General features: G+C 33.7%; 4 protein-coding genes across 4 annotated transcripts in view; 3 read left to right on the top strand and 1 right to left on the bottom strand.

Annotated features, from left to right (window-relative positions):
• The first annotated feature begins 3749 nt into the window (after window positions 1-3749).
• LOC100633182 (HEAT repeat-containing protein 1-like) lies at window positions 3750-8437 on the top strand. The gene is made up of 13 exons (XM_020000026.1): window positions 3750-3905; window positions 4000-4172; window positions 4323-4428; window positions 4525-4592; window positions 4988-5072; window positions 5226-5357; window positions 5570-5674; window positions 5822-5880; window positions 6001-6101; window positions 6353-6516; window positions 7643-7810; window positions 8008-8116; window positions 8274-8437. Exons 1-13 carry the CDS (start codon window positions 3759-3761, stop codon window positions 8360-8362), a joined length of 1506 nt encoding a protein of 501 aa, XP_019855585.1. The 5' UTR covers window positions 3750-3758; the 3' UTR covers window positions 8363-8437.
• A 90-nt stretch (window positions 8438-8527) lies between these two features.
• Window positions 8528-16779, top strand: LOC100633818 (E3 ubiquitin-protein ligase Topors-like). The gene is made up of 8 exons (XM_003388643.2): window positions 8528-8676; window positions 8850-8968; window positions 9170-9234; window positions 9471-9575; window positions 9913-9986; window positions 11111-11243; window positions 14864-15090; window positions 15501-16779. The coding sequence occupies exons 1-8, from the start codon at window positions 8532-8534 to the stop codon at window positions 16670-16672; spliced, it is 2040 nt and encodes a 679-aa protein (XP_003388691.2). The 5' UTR covers window positions 8528-8531; the 3' UTR covers window positions 16673-16779.
• On the bottom strand, window positions 11934-14002 carry LOC109584327 (uncharacterized). Its single transcript, XM_020000024.1, has 9 exons — window positions 13851-14002; window positions 13443-13769; window positions 13128-13394; window positions 12918-12994; window positions 12635-12872; window positions 12488-12583; window positions 12299-12442; window positions 12219-12243; window positions 11934-12148 (listed from the first exon to the last, which is right to left on the bottom strand). Exons 1-9 carry the CDS (start codon window positions 13972-13974, stop codon window positions 11977-11979), a joined length of 1470 nt encoding a protein of 489 aa, XP_019855583.1. The 5' UTR covers window positions 13975-14002; the 3' UTR covers window positions 11934-11976.
• Window positions 16780-16891: 112 nt separating the features above from the next.
• LOC109584321 (uncharacterized) overlaps window positions 16892-18631 on the top strand; it is a 2991-nt gene continuing 1251 nt past the window's right edge. The window contains exons 1-5 of the mRNA XM_020000016.1: window positions 16892-17165; window positions 17215-17334; window positions 17894-17986; window positions 18288-18389; window positions 18434-18628. Of these exons, the coding sequence (XP_019855575.1) occupies window positions 17067-17165; window positions 17215-17334; window positions 17894-17986; window positions 18288-18389; window positions 18434-18628 (609 nt within the window). The 5' untranslated portion in view covers window positions 16892-17066. The remainder of the gene's footprint in view (window positions 17166-17214; window positions 17335-17893; window positions 17987-18287; window positions 18390-18433; window positions 18629-18631) is intronic.

The following is an 18631-nucleotide window of genomic DNA, read 5'->3' as shown; positions in this document are numbered from 1 at the left end:
ATTAAGCTATTTAGAACCAGCTAAATCACAGTAGAAAATTAATACAGCTCATCAAACATAACAATTCTTCATGATTTTCACCATTTTGATGCAAATTCATGCAATTTTATGCATTAATAATCACAGTCTGTACACGTGACGTCATCAGTTTCCAATCCCGGTCCCCGGCCCGGCCCGGTTACGTAGTCTATAATAATATCTATGGTTACATTCGCGGCTGCTAATATTCGCGGTGATAAAAACTAATAAAGAAGTTCAATTAAATACCATGGAAACAAATTGATTGTTGCTATGACAATTGACCACGTGTTTATACAATTACAGTGTTCAGCAGCTAATTAGCTATTCTTGAGCAGTTTGAGTAGAGCCATCCAGACTCCAGTTCTGTATCTGTTATCTTCTTGTATAGATGGACCGCTACCTTCGAGTTCTTCACTACAAAATCACTGCTGGTCGGTCGGTCATGATTATAAACCTCACCCAAGTTAATAAAACACTAACTAGAATAGGTGGAGAGTCCCAAGACACGGCGAGGCAGAGTGAGTAGAGTATTTCTGAAAAGAACTGGCTAAAGCAGCTTCAAAGAGTCCAAGGATTAGTAACAGCAAGAAGAATAACAACTCGAGAACACTGCAATCGGGTGCTGTGCTTCAATAACGCGCGGTTTTCAATTAAAATAGCATCTAGTTGCTATGACAATTGCTAGCCGCGGGAAAAAATCGCGAATATAACCCGACCTACGGTATATTCTGCTCCTTCGATTGTTACTGAACTACTCTATTGGAACACTGCGGAAATAGCTTCTATTGACCTTTTCTACATCATTAAATCCAGCTAATGAGTTATCATTTGTGTGGTTAATGATACATCGCACAGAATCAGCCTATTAACCTCCCAGAAATCGGTTGTTCATTGTATCAAGCAGTTCTGATTTGTCAATTTCATGATAAAAAGTAACTCACACGACACACACTCTGATTACAAATATAATAAGAAGAAACATATTGCAATAAATATATAAGAAAATATTTTTCTTTTCGAGTAAATTTGGTATTATTTAAAAACTGTAAAAAAAGGGAAAGATGCAGTTGTAAAGTTGCAAACAGTACAAATAATGACAGGTAAGGGTTGAAAAAGCATGATATGATAAAACCAGCAATAAATTGAGAAACAGCAAAAGGCATTCTACAGGTAGCAAAATAAAAACAAAAGAAGCTAATAAGACAGTAAGCATTTTCAAAAGTACTTGAAGCTTTGTAAAAATCCAAATTGTATGCAAAAATTTTAATAAATGTAATAATATAAGGATAGATTTTTTGATATCTTTGATCAAATGAGTGATACTGCTTGTATGCAGCTGATATATTTGCTAGTAGTGTAAATAAACGAAAAGGAAAACTATATCTGAAAGATAGATTCATAGTGCTAATAATAAAGAGCACAACAGAGCTAACTATATCAGTAACCTTTTCTGACAATATTTCTGACACATACAGCAACAACAGGAGTGAGGATATTACCAACGAAACGATGGATAAATTTCCATTCACCATCATGGAACAAATGATGCCCAAAATAAAAAAAGCAACAAAAGTTTGATTTTTCCAGATTCTGAGAATAGTCAATTGCATGATGCCTGGTACTACTGTAACAAAAAGCAGATGAACAAAACCCTATAAAGCAATGAAATTACCTTCATTGTCTTTTTCTTTATCCAGAACTCTTGCATTCAGCTTTTCTTCTAACAAATAATCATTATTATTTATACTTCCATTAAGAATTGAAGTACCTGCTTTAGATTGTTCTTGTATCTTCATTTGTTTTTCTATTAAGCATATAGTAAAAATTGGTAACTTTCATGACAGTGTATACCTTTTGAACAGCTAGATTCATACATGTCTTCTGAATCATCCTTTTCATCTACACTTATCAACTCTGAGATTTTGTCTAATTACGAAATAAATTAAAAAAAAACAGATCTTCTACTACACTTACCTTCTGTGTCAGATACCAATTTCAAAAATAACTGAGCAACTCCCTTGTTCTCTGGCAGTAAAGATAACATTATTGGACTATCTCCATTGCTATCTTCATAGTATGGATCAGCTCCCAATGACAGCAGCAATGACACTTCAAAAATATCACCTAACTTGACTGCTTCTAACAGCGATTCATCAAAGTTGACATTATTTTTATTGTCAAGAATTGCATCATCATCAACTGAAATGTAAAACACACCAACTCGATGCATTGATTCAGACTTTGACTTGACAGCATTGATGATGTCAGCAATGGCAGAACGTGGCACCAGATAACTAATGCATATGCACCCTGAATTAATGTAAACATGATTAAATATATCACATCGAGAGAAATAATGTTTTAGTAAAGACTCAAATTCCTTGAATGGCTCCTCATCCCATACTTCATTTAGTTTGATGTCAATTTTGCAGGCAGTATCTGAGGAAAAGCTACTTTGGTATGTCGCTTCAATATTAGATCGAAGTACTTTTAGACTATATGACTTAAAGTGTTTCAGCTTTTTAATATATGCTTCCATTTCTCTTATAATGTAATTATCAGAAGTAGAGTGAGACGTAAACCAACGAGTAATACACTTCTCCATACATGATGATTTCTTTAAATATTCATTAACGATGCCTTTTATCAATAAGCAATTATGGTAAGAATAATGAATTTTAGTGCGAGTAAATAGTGGATCGATGGACACTTCATCTGTGAGTCTAATATCTTCTACTATCATATGTTCCATGAATCTTGCAATTTCTTTGATTTCCAGCTCTTGATGTGTAACTTTTTTTGCTAGATGTCCACGAATATCAGCAACAAGATGTGCAAACTTGTATTTTAATTCACAAAATTCTTCGTAAACATCATCAGCCTCAACAGTAGGTAGATCATTTTCCTTTCTTTTTTCAGATGACCCTGTATTGAAATGTATTAATGAAACATAATCATACATGACTGTCTGCTATACCTTCTGATATGATATTTTCCATAATTTTATCAGCTACTGCTCTTAGTCCCATATTTTTAACAGCAATGGCCAATTTCTCTAGTTTAGGTCTACCATGCGTATCAACATCATAATCCTGTTGGAGCCAGATTGTTAGACATCCTCTAAGACATGCTTTTGCATTAAAAGGATTGTCAGCTTGAACTGTATCAAGCTTTGCTTGACTGATGTTTAGCTTAAGACCTAATTCAGCCCATCTGTGCTCTGGAAAATCATTCTTTTCCAATGTAGTAATAACTTGAACAAGATCATTAATACCTGTTCATATAAACTAATAACACACACAACAAAGTAACAACTGAGATACAAACCTAAGATCTTGCCTGGATCCATTATTTGTGGGTAGTGACTATTGGTATGTCATGAATATCATTATTATTTACAATGTATATTCAGCAAAAAATAATAATAATAAACATCAATCAAACATGCACTGATAAGATAGGCATATTGCATTATATAGTATTTTTGTGTTTTCCTCAGGAAATAGATTAGTTATACAACAACTTGTGAAAGTATGTTTGGAGTGTGGACTATCACATTTCAAGAAGAAAGCACACTGCTGCTGCAATCTCATACATACACGTTTTTAATAAAAACTTTGCTAGATAGGATTAATTATGAGAGAGATAGTCCTCAGTAGACTACATTTTGCTGCATAGTTAAAAATTTAACTCGATTGTGTTCTTTATGTCTATTGTCATTGCAGGAGTCAATTTTGATGGAGCATGTCAGTGTATTGATTAATAAGTGTACTAGAGGAGGAGGAGGAGGAGAGAAAGAGGGAGCTATACAGCAATCAGCTCTTCTTTGCTTAAGACAAATAATAAACAGGATAGGGACTAGCCACTCACATAAATTCATATCAGTAAGCAATTTATGTTTTTCTCCTGCCCTTTTCTAAAAATAAACATCATAAACTTAAAAAGTTTCATTGTGTTGTATTAAATCATATTCTATAGGTGACTAGATCACTATTGGATGCAATTGGAACTAAGACAGGCCCAGTACTACACTCCTCTGCTACTTCTAATGCTTTACTCTGTATATCAGAATCATGTGCTAGCCTTACAGTGCGCCTCATACCACTGCTACCTACCATACTATCCACTGCACTCAAATACATTGAACAGAGGTATGTTGTATGCATCAGATTTAATAGTAATAATTAGTAATTTAGTATAATACTTTATGTGTTAATTTATACAAATCACTTATTTATTTTAGTGTATTTTGGGATTATTGTATTTAATTTTGCTTAACACTTTTTCTGTCTCTCCTATAGTGATAAATCTAGTGGTCTTGTCTTGAGTTCTCTTATACTGATAAGAACTGTTATTCAAACCTTGCCAAGATTCATTAGCTCTTTTGTCCCATCCATCATCAAAAAGGTACTTATTATTGCTGTACATATACATGTACTTACACAGTAGCATTTTATTATATTGAAGTTGTTATTATTTATTATTTTTTGTTTTTATTATTAGATATGTAGCAGTGATTTTCTTGAGGTTGCTGGTAAGGAAGATTTATTAACTGAAGCTACTTTAGTGAGGTATACCTTCAATTTATCTTCAATATAATTGTATTGATATATCATTATATTAATTATATTCAATAATAATTATACCATATAGTGCTTTAATTTGGCGGAGTTTTATTTTGGCGATTGGCGGTTTACAAGCAGAATTGCCAAAATTAAAACCGCCAATCATTAATGCACATGCTCAGTAATGCACGTGTACACAAAAACTGCCAATTACAATTTTACAGCAAAATCGCCAAAATAAAGCACCGTCAAAATAAAGTGCTATATGGTATTATATTGTTCCCTTGCTTCTCTTCACTACTTCAATGCATCATAAAAATCTCCATTTATCTTACTATTTTTTTTAGTTTATAGCCTTAAATGTGCATGCACATGTATGTACTTGTGTATATTTCATACAGGGAGTCTTTGCCTGTTGGAGTTCCTTCCAGTGTATTGTTATCAGCCATAACTGAAGCCTTACCTCTTGTCATGAAAGATGGGAAAGTAAGTTCTTCAATACACTAATACTGTATTAACTATGTTATATAATGCTTGGTGTTATATGCAATGAATGTAGGATTATTAATAATTTATTTGTAAATGCAAGTGATTTGGCCTTCAAACTAGTAATCATTATTTTATTATCATTTGTTTTAGTCGAGTGTTATTGCATTGGTGAATATATTGAGGACTTGTATCGGGTCATTAACTAAGAAGGTTGATGTGAATCAGCCAGTACTGATTGATATATTCACAGCTTTACTGGAGTATAGGTCTAACTATGAACATGTAAGTGAGAGAGAAAGGGAGAGAGTGGAGTACACTGTACATGGACAATTGTAAATGTTCTTTGTTGTGTATCTGTGTGGAAAGCTTAATCAAAAATGCAGAATTTTTGAACCACATAATTGTACATGTACATGTACATGTAGCTAGCTATACAATATTTATTGATTTACTTATTTATTTATTTATTTGTTTGTTTATTTGTTTATTTTTAGGAGACAGAGTCTGATGTGAGTGAGGTTGAGACTGAAGTCAATCAGTCCTTCACTGATCTTGTTGTTAAATTATCTGAAGCATCTTTCAAACCAACACTCAATAAAGTAAAGTTACTTAGTCATTAATGTACATGTATCATTAAACAGCACAAATTTTCACTCCACTATCAGTTTCATTGATAAGTACTAGGGTTTTCACTTCTTGTCAAAAAATTTCCAGGAGAGATTTATTTTTATTATTTTTTTCTGTAGTTGCTGGTCTGGGCTGACTCCGGGGATAAGATCCTTACCTTTTATCATTTAATAAGAGAGTAAGGATACTGATAATTATAGCAATAAAAATCCATTAAATTACTTATTACATTTAAAGCATTCATAAAATACCATTTTTATTGTTATTAGTATTATTATTATTATTTTCTCATTTTCAGTGTTGCGAAGAAGTTAAAGGTCCTTTTTCTGTTGTTTGCTGACCAGTTGGTGGATAGTATAGTATCACTACTATCATCATGTCATCTTGTTAATAATAAAGGTGACAGAATAGTACACATTTACTCTAATACAAGTTCACCCTCTTTATGTCACCTTCTTTCACCCTTACTCTCTCCTCTTCCTCTTTGTTCCTTTTTGTACTTATACATGTACGTGCATTTTTTTCATTTTTAAAGTACCAATAGTCACTGTAACTCTTTATTCAATTCATTCACTTTGTCTATCTTCCACCCTTAATTTTTCTTTACTTTCTTTCTCCCTCTCTCCCTCTCTCTCTCTCTCTCTCTCTAGGCTTGCTTCCATTCAGTGATTCATCCTATGCCTCTAGTATCATTAAAACTAACCTTTGTCTTCAATTCCTCTTTGATACACTCCAGATATGCTTCCTTCATGATAAAGGATCATTCCTAAACAAAGAGCGGTCCCAGCAACTAATGGAACCACTTGTTGAACAGGTAATTACTCGTAATCACTATTGTAATAATTGTATCATTCATTTACAAGCACTACAATACAATACATGGCATTTGGAGTGCCTTTAAAAATTCATAAAAAATCCAAAGTTGATCGGAATCAACTCAAACTTGCTACACAACATAAGAACATGTATATGTATCAGTAAAAGTTATAAAAATTGAGAATTCTCACCTAGCCATTTTTGACAAAAATTGGCAAAGAACCCTGTACTATAGTACAGGGACTTTGGCTTGATTTTGGAGCAAATTAAAAAATTCATAAAAATCCAAAGTTGATCGGAATCAACTCAAACTTGCTACACAACATAAGAACATGTATATGTATCAGTAAAAGTTATAAAAATTGAGAATTCTCTCCTAGCCATTTTTGACAAAAATTGGCTAAGAACCCTGTACTATACTATAGTACAGGGACTTTGGCTTGATTTTGGAGCAAATTTAAAAATTCATAAAAATCCAAACTTGATCGGAATCAACTCAAACTTGCTACACAACATAAGAACATGTATATGTATCAGAAAAAGTTATAAAAATTGAGAATTCTCTCCTAGCCATTTTTGACAAAAATTGGCAAAGAACTCTGTACTATATAGTACAGGGACTTTAGCCCCATTTTGGAGCAACTTTAAGTATTCATAAAAAATCCAAACTTGATCGGAATCAGTTCAAACTTTGTGCACACCATAAGTACATGTATATGTATCAAATGAAATTATAAAAATGGAGGATTCTCTCCTTGTGATTTTTGTCAAAATACTCTGTACTATAATACATGAGTCTTACTTGGCATGAGCACTATGCCAATTGCTAATGCTATGCATACTATTAACTGTTATAGTACAATAATAACAAGAGTAAATAATACCTAAAGAGAGGCCTGCTGCAAGTGTGTGGATTTCTAGGAAGTCACGTTCCGCATACTTCAGTAGTTTTATACAGACGCGTTGTTATAACAACATTTATCATTGATAATATACAGAAGTATACTGAATGTGACTTCCTAGAAATCCACACACTTGCAGCAGCCGAGATGGGGCTGTTGGACACTATCTTTAGGTATTATTTACTCTTGATGATAATAATAATTATTATCCTCTTCCTATAGATTACTAATACGTTAAGTTCTGAAGATAATGAGTTGTACTTGACTTTAATGAGGTCTCATTTGAGTCCTTGCATTGCTCAGTTGGCAGTGGCTGCCTCCAGTGGAGAGACTCAATGGAAGAAACTGAACCAACAGCTCCTAATGAAAACAAGAGAGAGCAAGCCAATGGTCAGTGAGATATGAATAGTATACACCACCAATATAATAAATATTCATTAACTCCTTTAATGCACTTTTTATAATTTTTATTTTATTTTTCTCTATTTTATTTTATTGTATTTTTCTACACATGTACATGTATTTTATTTTAATTTTTTCTATTTTATTTTATTATTATTTTATTATTCTTATTGTTATTATTATAGGTGAGGCTGTGTGCCCTACAGATTGCTGGCTCAATGTATTCTAAATTGGGATCAGAAGTGAATGTTATTCTACCTGAAATAATACCATTCCTCTCTGAACTGATGGAAGGTAATTAATAGTAAATTAATAATTATTATTTTAGTAATATTAGTAATCATAATCGTGATTATGTAACTTTCTATGTCTCTAGCTGTTTTCTTTTTTTATTTATTTATCTTGTTTTATTCCTTTCTTTTATACAATGTTTCATTTTTTTCTATTGTAGATGAGTGTGAAGATGTTGAAAGGGAAGTTCAAGAGACGATCAAGTCAATAGAGGCAGTGACTGGGGAATCAGTTCAACAATATCTTTGATAATAATAATAATAATAATAATGAAATTTCCTTTTGTAAATATTAAAATGATAAAGTTTTAAAATCTTATAAGGCTAAAAAATCAACTTCGTAGTGATATTATCTACTCTTGGTGTTACAAAGCTCAACAAATTTAACTATTCATAAGTAGCCACACCTCTCATGTTAAATGAAAATGGCGTCTAAAAATGATCCTAAAGTTGACGAACTCGAGGCTGGTCCTGAAGTAGCTGCGGCTGCCAGTTCTTATGAATTGAAATGTCCCATTTGTCTGGAGGACTATGACAATAAGGCATTCGTTAATGTCTGCTTTCGTATCCTAAAAGTTAAAACACAACCTGTCTATGTCCTTTACATTTACATTGAATGATTAACAAAATTATCAAAAGTTGTATATACATGTGTAGTACAAAATTAGAAGTGAACAACTGTAAATGATTTAATAATTCAATTTTTCTTAACTTATTATCATTATTATTGTTCATAGATGCTTTCTGTTATGTGTGTATAGTCCAGTGGTCTGAGGTCAGTAACAAGTGTCCAATGTGCAAGGTCTCGTTCAAGAGTCTCATTTATGATGTAAAGACAGAGTCCAATTACAAAACTGTAAGAGTTTACACTTTGCACACGTACATGTACATACTGTGTACTGTAAATAGAGTGATTGTGCATGCATTTATTTTGCATTTGATTTATAAGTTTTTATAATATTTTGCAATTTTTTTTTGCAAATTTTGATAGATTTTTGGTGAATTGTGATGAATTAATTTTTTCAAATTTTTGCTTTTTCTCTCTCTTTTTCTCTAGCATATCATTAGTTCTTCATCAAGGAGACAGGATTCAAGAGAAGTGAGCATCAATGAAGCTCGTAGGTTAGTAATATCAACATTACATGTATGACCAATGAAAGTTTTACAGCAAACTTACATGTATTTCTGCAATTTGTGAATGCAACAGTATAATACAAAATTTAAAGTGACCAATTCATTCAGTACATTGACTGTAAATTTATTTAAAAATTTTCTCCTCAAATTTTTATGCTCAAAGATAAAATTTTCTTGTATTCCTACACACACTCCCCCCCTCTCTCTCCCTCTCCCTTCATTAGGTTCAGGTACAGGACTACAGTGTTACCTGGTGAGAGACAACCTCTTGAGTCACAGAGACACCGACTCCAACAATCACGCAAACCAGCAACCGAAGAAAGAAGAAGGTACAAATGTACATGTACACATGACATACATGTACATGTATTATAAATAAATGCTTATGTGTTTATGCCTACAATGTAATTTATAATAAGTACAAATGTACATGTATATGTATGTAATAGCCTAATAGGGTATAGTATAATGACATTGTAGATACAATTTAAAGTAGAATTTCTGTTATGAGATTGAAATTTTATTTTGGATTCTTATGAAGTAGGTATTCAGTTGTTTAGAATCCTACTTGCCCTTGTTTCCATTACTTTTTTGACCTATGTATAAGCACAGAGTGAATCCTAATACTTAATCTTTTTTAATTGTTTTTTGTGCTTTCATTATTAGGACAGTGTATCAGGCTGGAATGAGGGCCTTACCATTCACTACTGAAGGAAAGAAAGTTCGAATTAGAAATATATGTGAGGATAATAGTGATACTAGTCATGACTATAATCTTATCTTGTGTACGTTTCCCACAAAGCATGCTAAGTGAGCTAAACAGCATGAGCTTCATGAGCTGACAAGCACTACAATACAGTACATGACATTTGGAGCAACTTTTAGAATTCATAAAAAATCCAAACTTGATCTGAATCAACTCAAACTTGCTACACAACATAAGAACATGTATATGTATCAGAAAAAGTTATTAAAATTGAGAATTCTCTCCGAGCCATTTTTGGCGAAATTTAACCAATCACACTGTACTATAGTACAGGGACTTTAGCCCTATTTTTGAGCAACTTTAAAAATTCATAAAAAATCCAAACTTGACCGGAATCAACTCAAACTTGCTACACAACATAGGATCATGTATATGTATCAGAAAAAGTTATAAAAATTGAGAATTCTCTCCTAGTCATTTTTGGTGAAATTTGGCCAGTCACACTGTACTATAGTACAGGGACTTTAGCCCGATTTTGGAGCAACTTTAAATATTCATAAAAAATCCAAGCTTAATCGGAATCAACTCAAACTTGCTACACAACATAGGAACTTGCATATCTATCAGAAAAAAATATAAAAATGGCAAAATCTCTTCTTGTCATTTTTGTCAAAATACCCTGTACTATCTATATACCATATACTGGGATATTTTTGCGTCGCTAAATTTTCGCGAATTTTGCATTTGTAAGATTTCACGAAATAATATTTTCGCAAATAGCCTGTAAACTCCACCACGTGCCAATGGAAATTTAGAAATTCGCGATTTTTATTTTCGCGACGGAGCAAAAAACGCGAAATTCGCGAAAATTTGGCTACTCGAAAATTTCCCAGTATACGGTACAGTACAGGACTTTTGACCTAATTTTTGCAAGCTGCATGAGAATACAGGCATGCCAAAATCTTGTAAAAAAACCAGGTGCACATACATACACTGATATTATACAGAGTATAAATGTACGGTGTACATGTAAATTTAAATGTGTACATGTACATGTACATGTAATTTTAATATTATTACTGAAGCATAAACCACTTACATGTACATGCATGCATTACAACTAATTCTTTGTAATTATTTGTATGTTTTTATTTTTAGCTGCCTCTTTCTTTAAATCTAATCCAGCTGCAGTTCATCGTCTGTTGCCATGGCTATCACGTGACATCAAAGCGACGCTAGGAGAGGAACACGTGGAGTTTATGATCCAACTGATACTCTCAATAATTGACAAGTAAACTATGATTATTATGTACATGTACTACATGTACATGTACATGTACATGTGTATATGCAGACAAGGAGTAACAGTAGTCAGTTATATGGTACTAGTGTAGTAATTGAAAGCAGTTATTATATAAATGTATTTCTGGTAAATGGTGGTATCATGGTTCTTCAAAAATTGGCCAAATTCCTGTACTGGGTATCTTTCTGAAAATGGCAGAGAGAGAATTCTCAATTTTTATTACATTTTCTACTCTCTGATACATTTACATGTTCGTGTGTAGTGTAGACATTTTGAGCTACAATTCTGATCAAAACTGGATTTTTATGAATTTTTAAAATTGCTCACGTACACTTGCATGTAAATGGTACACGTGCATGTACAGTGTCACTAAATGTATATTAGCATATCTGACTATATTCAGTTAATATGGCAATCACTAGATGCAACAAGAGTCGTACATGTACATCTCATGTGCCAGTAGATACCAGTAGCAGTAACCGTTATTATTGATAACGGAAAACTGTTTATAATACACTTGCTGCTGTTGTTCTTTGTATATTATACACTTGTCACATGCATTTTGCACACATGTTGTGTAGTATGTACATGTACAAATGTAGATATATGCACCCCATTATGATAACAGTTTTTGTACATGTACATGTACATGTATGCATGTGTTATCAGCGCACATTTAATTGAAACTACACTGCTTTAAAATTAGTCCGAATCAGCTATTTTACGTCGTTATTTGTCCATATGCAGCGTTATTATGTACATCAATCATATCTTTATTAATGACAGGTCTATCATAAGCAGTATTAGCCTGTAGTTCCATTGGTGTATCATATATTGGTACTGTAGCTGCCTTAACAATTATCTCATCGTATGTAGGAGTAGCTGCATCAATGCTGTATGAGTTTCATAAAATATAATAAATAATAATAATAATAATAATAATAATAATAATGAAGAACTTGCTTTTTAGGTACTTCATTGTCTTTACCTGTATATAGCATTATAGCAATAATAAAAATGAGCATAGCATTAACATAACATACTTCTTTGTTTCTTGCATTTCAGTACTATTAGTGTTGATATTATAATAATAATAATAATTATGATTATAATTAATATTATTCCTCCAGTAGCTGTTGATATAACAGGAACAATATTCAAATGGCTACTGGGTTTGATTGGAATTACTATTAATATTAATAAATCTATGTAATTGAATTCGGTTCATGTACCAGTAATAGTGGGCTCATTAGTAGTTGATGAATGAGTTGATATAGGTGACATTGTGTATGACGAGTCGGTACTGGAAGTTTTTGTAACCATAACTACTGTACTTAGCAATGTATTTAATTATTTCTAAATTATTTATTGTCTCTTACTTGAAGTTGATGATATTTGCATTATAACTGTACCAGTAATAGTAATTGTAGCTGATGGTCCATATCCAATGATATTAACAGGTATAATAGCAACGGTGTAGTTTGTATCAGTAAGAGATATTCCAGTGATAGTAGTATTAGTATTAGTTGTATTATTATTGTATATAATACTGTTTGATGTATTGTATACACTAATAATGTAATACTGAGTAGGAGGAACTGGTATAATAGTATAGTCCTAAATATCATCATTTTATTTAATTTAATATACTAATTAACATACTTGAGTGTTACTCCACCATATTGTCATGCTATCAGTTGATATCTGATCCCAACTAATATTAACAACTTGAGCTGGTACTATAAGAAATACAATGAGTGTGAGTGTGTGTGTGTGTGTGTGTGTGTGTGTGTGTGTGTGTGTGTGTGTGTGTGTGTGTGTGTGTGTGTGTGTGTGTGTGTGTGTGTGTGTGTGTGTGTGTGTAGTACTTACCATTCCATATATACTGTATTAATGATGAAGGAGGTCCTTCACTTCCACACATATCAACAGGAATAATAATAAATGAATAATTAGTACCAATAATAAGAGGATTGATAGTTTTATTAGTATCGTTAGTAGTAAGAGACTCAGTATTTCTGTTGTTACTAATAATAGTAACATTATAATGATCTACATGCTCTTGTACTATCCAATTAATAAATATTGTACTATTATTAATTGGATCAATTGTTATATTATTGACTGATAATGGTGGACCTGAAAAATGAATTTTTAATTCTCAAATTTATAAATGACACTTCTAACCTGAAACATTGATACGCAAGCTAACAAGCATAAGATCAGCTCCTGCACAACTAAGAATAGTACCATCCACTGGTTCGTCAGTAGTAGCAATACTACTCATTATATTGCCACTCATAGTTGCTTCAACTTTAGTAACATTAAATGTGTAGCTACCTTGTAAATGAATTCTACTCTCATTTGTCAATTGAGCTGCTCCGCCATCATTAATCCTCAAGAATACGGTAGCAATCTCAGTACCAGCATTAGTTATGCACTCTAGTTCAACTCTATCACCAGGACATGGTACTATACCAGGATTAGGAACTTTTTGTTGAAAGAGCACTACAGCTGATATACAGTCAGCATGTTAAATGAGTTATAGCTTTGTACAGGAGCCCATGGGCTCTTGTTTTACATTAATAGACTCACTAGATAGAGCAAGACTCATGCATCCAGTCAGTACAAGAGACCAGTAGATACCAGTAACAGTAGCCATTAGTATCAGTAAGAGAGATAAGTTTACACTGTTACAATATACGTAACATATGTACATGTATAAGCAATCAACTGTTTATGATGTTATTATTTTACAACCACTCACTGCCACACCTGTAATAACTGTTATTATTGTTATTATTGTTATACAATGTATGTACATGTAGGTGTACATTCATTAGAACAAGCGCAAAATTAAACCATGGATTGCATACAAATTTGAAATACATGTATGTACTGTACTTACTGAATGTATGGACAATAATTGTAACATCACATTAGTAGTAGGATATAATAAGTTGCTTCAAAATCTGACAAAAGTCCCTGTACGGTAGTGCAGGAACTTAGGCAAAATTTCATGAAAGATGAAAAGGAGAGAAATCTACATTTTTATTACATTTTCTGATACGTATACATGTACTTATGTTGTGTAGAAAGTTTGAACTGATTCCAATTAAAATGTATTTTAAATAGTAATATCGAAAAATTTCCAGTATTAGTAATTGCAATACTCAGGTTGCAGTAATACAATATGATCCGTTTCTTATTTTATTATATTGCATTTTTACTCTTATTCTCCCTTTCCTTTTCTCTCCACTCCCTCTCTCTAACTATGGCACCATGAATATGTTTGAAACAGTTGATAAAACAGATAGGCACCTGTTATCAGGAGTTCATGAAATTTGTAAACCCCTTGTTTAAACATTAAACATCTGTTTATCTTATGAGGAGTTTATGGAATTTGTAAAGACCTTGTTTAAGAGATGTTTATCTCCAGGAGATGTCCATGCATGTACATGTAGCAATGTATCCAATACGCCTGTAAGTAACGCAGCTTTCCAATTACAATACTTCAGTAAAAAATTCTAAATCCATTTATCATTTTTTATTTCATACAACTTAAACATATCTTTTCCCCACCCTCCCTCTCTCTCTCTCTCTTCCAGGATCAATATCGATAGTGATGAATTCATAGAGCACTTAAGACCGTTCTTCCACCACAGGACGGAACACTTTGTCCACGAGTTTATAAGCTTTGCCAAGTCTCCATTAGACATGATGGCATACGATCATAAAGTCAGCTATGGACTTCCATCGTCAGTTCATGGAGCTAAGAGAACAGGCACCAGCTCTGATGGCGGAGATGTGAATGAAAGAGGAGAATCATCACAAGGTATGTATTACAAGGCATAACATATAGCGCAAAATTTTCGAGGGCTCTAAATTTCGTGGATTTTGCAATTTTTTGAAGATTGGTGAAAATTACAATGTACTTCTGCAAAAATTAAATTATTAGGGCACAGGATGGCAGATGGTATAAATTCGCAAAAATCAAATATGACTGTACATGTTACCTAATGTTAGTGTCTTTTATAAATTTTTTAATAGGTGTTTTATGTTTAATATTTTATTCTGTCTCCCCCTCCACACACACACACACACACGCACACGCACACACACACACACACACACACACACACACACACACACGCACACGCACACACACACACACACACACGCACACACACACACACGCACACGCACACACACACACACATATACACTCACTGTATCTACATGCAGCTGGTCCATCTAGTACTGCTCCAGAAGGAGAAACAGCTCCAGCTTCTGTTGAAGAAGGAAGAGACAAAGGAGAAGGAGAAGGGGAAGGAGCTCAAAGTGAAGATGAAATGCATAAGAGGATATTATACGAACTAGCTACCTCAACTTGGGACGAGAGTCCAATAATAACTCGTAAACCGGACACGCCCCCTTCAAACAGGGCTCAGGACTCGGACCAAGACTTTATCATTATTAGTACCAGTCCCAGTGTATCCGATATTGAAGGACTAGTACCAAGAGACGAGGGGGTACAGGATAATAGAGTCACATGTAGCACTGGTAGAGATAGAGGGGAAAAACAGGATGAGGGTGAGTCTGAAGGTAGTAGAGTCTGTGAAAAAAGAAGGAAGTCTTCTAAGAGTTCGAAAACTAAAAGTCGTAAACACAAAAAAAGTTATTTATCGGACTCTGGATCTTGTTCAGAGGAGAGAGAGGAAAGGAGGAGGAGGAAGAGGAGGAGTAGATCAAGAGAGAGAACCAACTCTCCGTCCCTCACTCCTGAATATTATTACAAAGATTCTAAAAGGACTTACGACAAGAAAAGGAAGCATCGTTCGTCTACTCACCACAAGCAGAGGAAATCAGATCGGAGCTCACGTGATGAGTCATGTGATCACAGGAGTCATTCACGTTACCATGGTTACTCGTCACGTGATCGTAGCCAATCGTCACACGGTCAAGAAAGAAAGAGATATCATAAAAGACACGCCAAGAGAGGAAAGAGATCACATGAGAAAGAAAAACGGTCTCAGAAAAGATTGCGTGATCGATCGCATGACAAGAAGAAAGCCGACATGCTCAGTGGTGACTATTCAACCAGTGATGATGATTGTGATGTGTTAAGTGACGGCGAGATCAAACGCGAGCTGGAAGATATCAACAACGATCTTTTAAATATGAAGAAACGATTGCTCAAGCACTGTCTACACAGAGAAAGGGCTACTTTATTGAAATCGGCCCTGCAGAAGGAACTGGGTGGGATTGACACGCCCCTTGACACACCCACCAACGAAGACGAGGGTGGTTCTAGTAGCATTGATGAGTTAGAGGATGAGTTGATGAGGATTGAGAGAGATATAGAGATGAGTAGGAATGAAGTGGCTGCTGTTAATGAGAGACTAGAGAAAGACTGAGAAAAATGATAAATTGTAAAGTCTAAACTAGACTATGTTCTCATTCATTTGAACCTGTATTTTATTTTTAAAATTTAAAAAGAAATCATTTTTATGCTTTACCTAAATTACTTACATTGCAGCTTGTTGAATAATGAATATTATTTCATGATCACTTCAAATTAACAAGGAAGACTGCTGGGATGATAAGTAGATCAACTTAATTGAAGCTCTTAGTTGCTTTTCTACTAGTAACAAGTGTTGCTGTATGAAACTGTTGGCATTTTAGCTTTATGCAGATTTTTCTGCTCTGCTTTCCGTATATTCTAGACCTAATTCCGTATTCTTGTTCCTGGTATAAAGAGAAATTGCCAAATTGGTCCATCTAATATAAGTCGCCTTATCAGAAAGAGACATGATAAGTAGATCAACTTTAGTGAAGATTGTACTTGTTTTTCTAGTAGTGCAAGTGCTGCTTTATGAAATTGGTGCATTCTCAGCTTTATTTAAAAAGGTACCATGCCACAGTAGTCTAGACTATTTTTTACTTTAAATTAACTTAGCCGCGTAGTACAAACCGGGATATTGAATTCGAGAAGTCTAACTGGTACGACGACACTGAGGACACTGCTGGGACTGAGAACACTATAGCTAGCAAGGCTAACAACACTAGCTTCAGCAAAGTGAGTGACAGGGTAGATAAAGGTACTATAATGACATGAATCAGAATCATTGAAAATGGGAAGTGGGCCACACCGCGCCTAAAGCCCAACATATACACTACATTCAACATTTGCCTAGCCTTTGATCATGCTTTGATGTGGTCAAGCAACATGTTGCTTTGAATAGAAAACCTTTCTATTCCTTTGAACAAGGTTGAAAGAAAGATCAAAGGCTGCATGGCAACATGTTGCCTGTAGTGTATGCTGGGCTTAAATCTTGTAGTCTACACAGCCAAGAATTAGCATTTATGATACAAGACACTGCTCAAAATCAATGAATAGAGCCTGATTCCAGCATTGATACAGTCAGTCTAACAAGTATATATCGTTGCTGAATCATACATGTTGCTCTGGATGAACCAGTATGAATTCCAGCATGTCATTATCAATTCAAGGCTGTTAGATCAACCTAGGCTCATTGCAATTTTAACTGCTCAAAATCCATGATTTAGGATGCATTAGGCCGGATTCAGGGCTGATGTCATTGATGATTTATCATGTGTTTACTTTAACTTACTAGCCACAGAGTACAAACCAAGATTATGATTCCAAGAAGTCTAACTTGCATGAGACTACGAACACTGGTTGGACTAAGAACACTGGCATTAGCAAAGTGAGTTACCATGTACGATACTGAGTACCATGCATATTTGCCTGATTAGAAGCCCAGGCATTTATTCATTAACAGGGAAAAAATTTTGTAAAAATTAAAAAAATATGCCAAAGCAGGAATTGAACCCATATCTCCTAGGCTTTTGTCTTTCATCATTGTACCTCCATCGAATATTCCCATCCAGAATTAAACTTATTACATAGAATTTAAATCACGCACACATTTTAAAAAAGTATTATAAATTTCCAGATTGTACTTGATGTATCATAATGATAGCCTGGTCTTGTCTTATACAATGTAGGTTAAAACTCATAAAGTTGTTAGTTCTAGAGAATTTGATGACAAATTGTTGCATCCAAAGAAACAAACTGAACTATGGATCAGAATATCAGGAGCCTTTATAGTAAACCTTTATTTTTATTTTATAAAATAAAAACTGTGTAATAGGTGAGGAGAGTTGGGTATTTGGATTTAAGAGACAAAGGAAGTGTAAAGATTCATTTAATTGGAATGAAAGATAGAGCTACTGCAGATCCACACATTTACATGAGGCTGTACTATAAAGACACTAGTAAGAAGGGACCATCAAACTGTCAGACAACTGAGCTTGAAAATTATTCACAATCTGGAATGGATGACTTTGTA

The sequence above is a fragment of the Amphimedon queenslandica genome, unplaced genomic scaffold (genome assembly GCF_000090795.2).
Source record: "Amphimedon queenslandica unplaced genomic scaffold, v1.1 AMPQUscaffold_13220, whole genome shotgun sequence".
In the NCBI taxonomy this organism is placed as follows: Eukaryota; Metazoa; Porifera; class Demospongiae; order Haplosclerida; family Niphatidae; genus Amphimedon; species Amphimedon queenslandica.
Note: the sequence above shows the minus strand (reverse complement) of the source record. Positions and strands in the feature narration are given on the sequence as shown.

Excerpts from the sequence above, each read along its gene's own strand:
- LOC109584327 (XM_020000024.1), bottom strand. The coding sequence starts at position 13,974 with ATGTACATATGTTACGTATATTGTAACAGTGTAAACTTATCTCTCTTA. Across the intron at positions 13,770-13,850 it reads CATGAGTCTTGCTCTATCTA|CTGTAGTGCTCTTTCAACAA; the intron begins GTGAGTCTATTA and ends ACTGTATATCAG. Across the intron at positions 12,443-12,487 it reads TAATGAGCCCACTATTACTG|TAATTCCAATCAAACCCAGT; the intron begins GTACATGAACCG and ends TAATATTAATAG.
- LOC100633818 (XM_003388643.2), top strand. The coding sequence starts at position 8,532 with ATGAAAATGGCGTCTAAAAATGATCCTAAAGTTGACGAACTCGAGGCT. Across the intron at positions 8,969-9,169 it reads CAGAGTCCAATTACAAAACT|CATATCATTAGTTCTTCATC; the intron begins GTAAGAGTTTAC and ends CTTTTTCTCTAG. Across the intron at positions 9,235-9,470 it reads AGCATCAATGAAGCTCGTAG|GTTCAGGTACAGGACTACAG; the intron begins GTTAGTAATATC and ends TCCCTTCATTAG.
- LOC100633182 (XM_020000026.1), top strand. The coding sequence starts at position 3,759 with ATGGAGCATGTCAGTGTATTGATTAATAAGTGTACTAGAGGAGGAGGA. Across the intron at positions 5,881-6,000 it reads TTTTATCATTTAATAAGAGA|TGTTGCGAAGAAGTTAAAGG; the intron begins GTAAGGATACTG and ends TCTCATTTTCAG. Across the intron at positions 6,517-7,642 it reads TGGAACCACTTGTTGAACAG|ATTACTAATACGTTAAGTTC; the intron begins GTAATTACTCGT and ends CTCTTCCTATAG.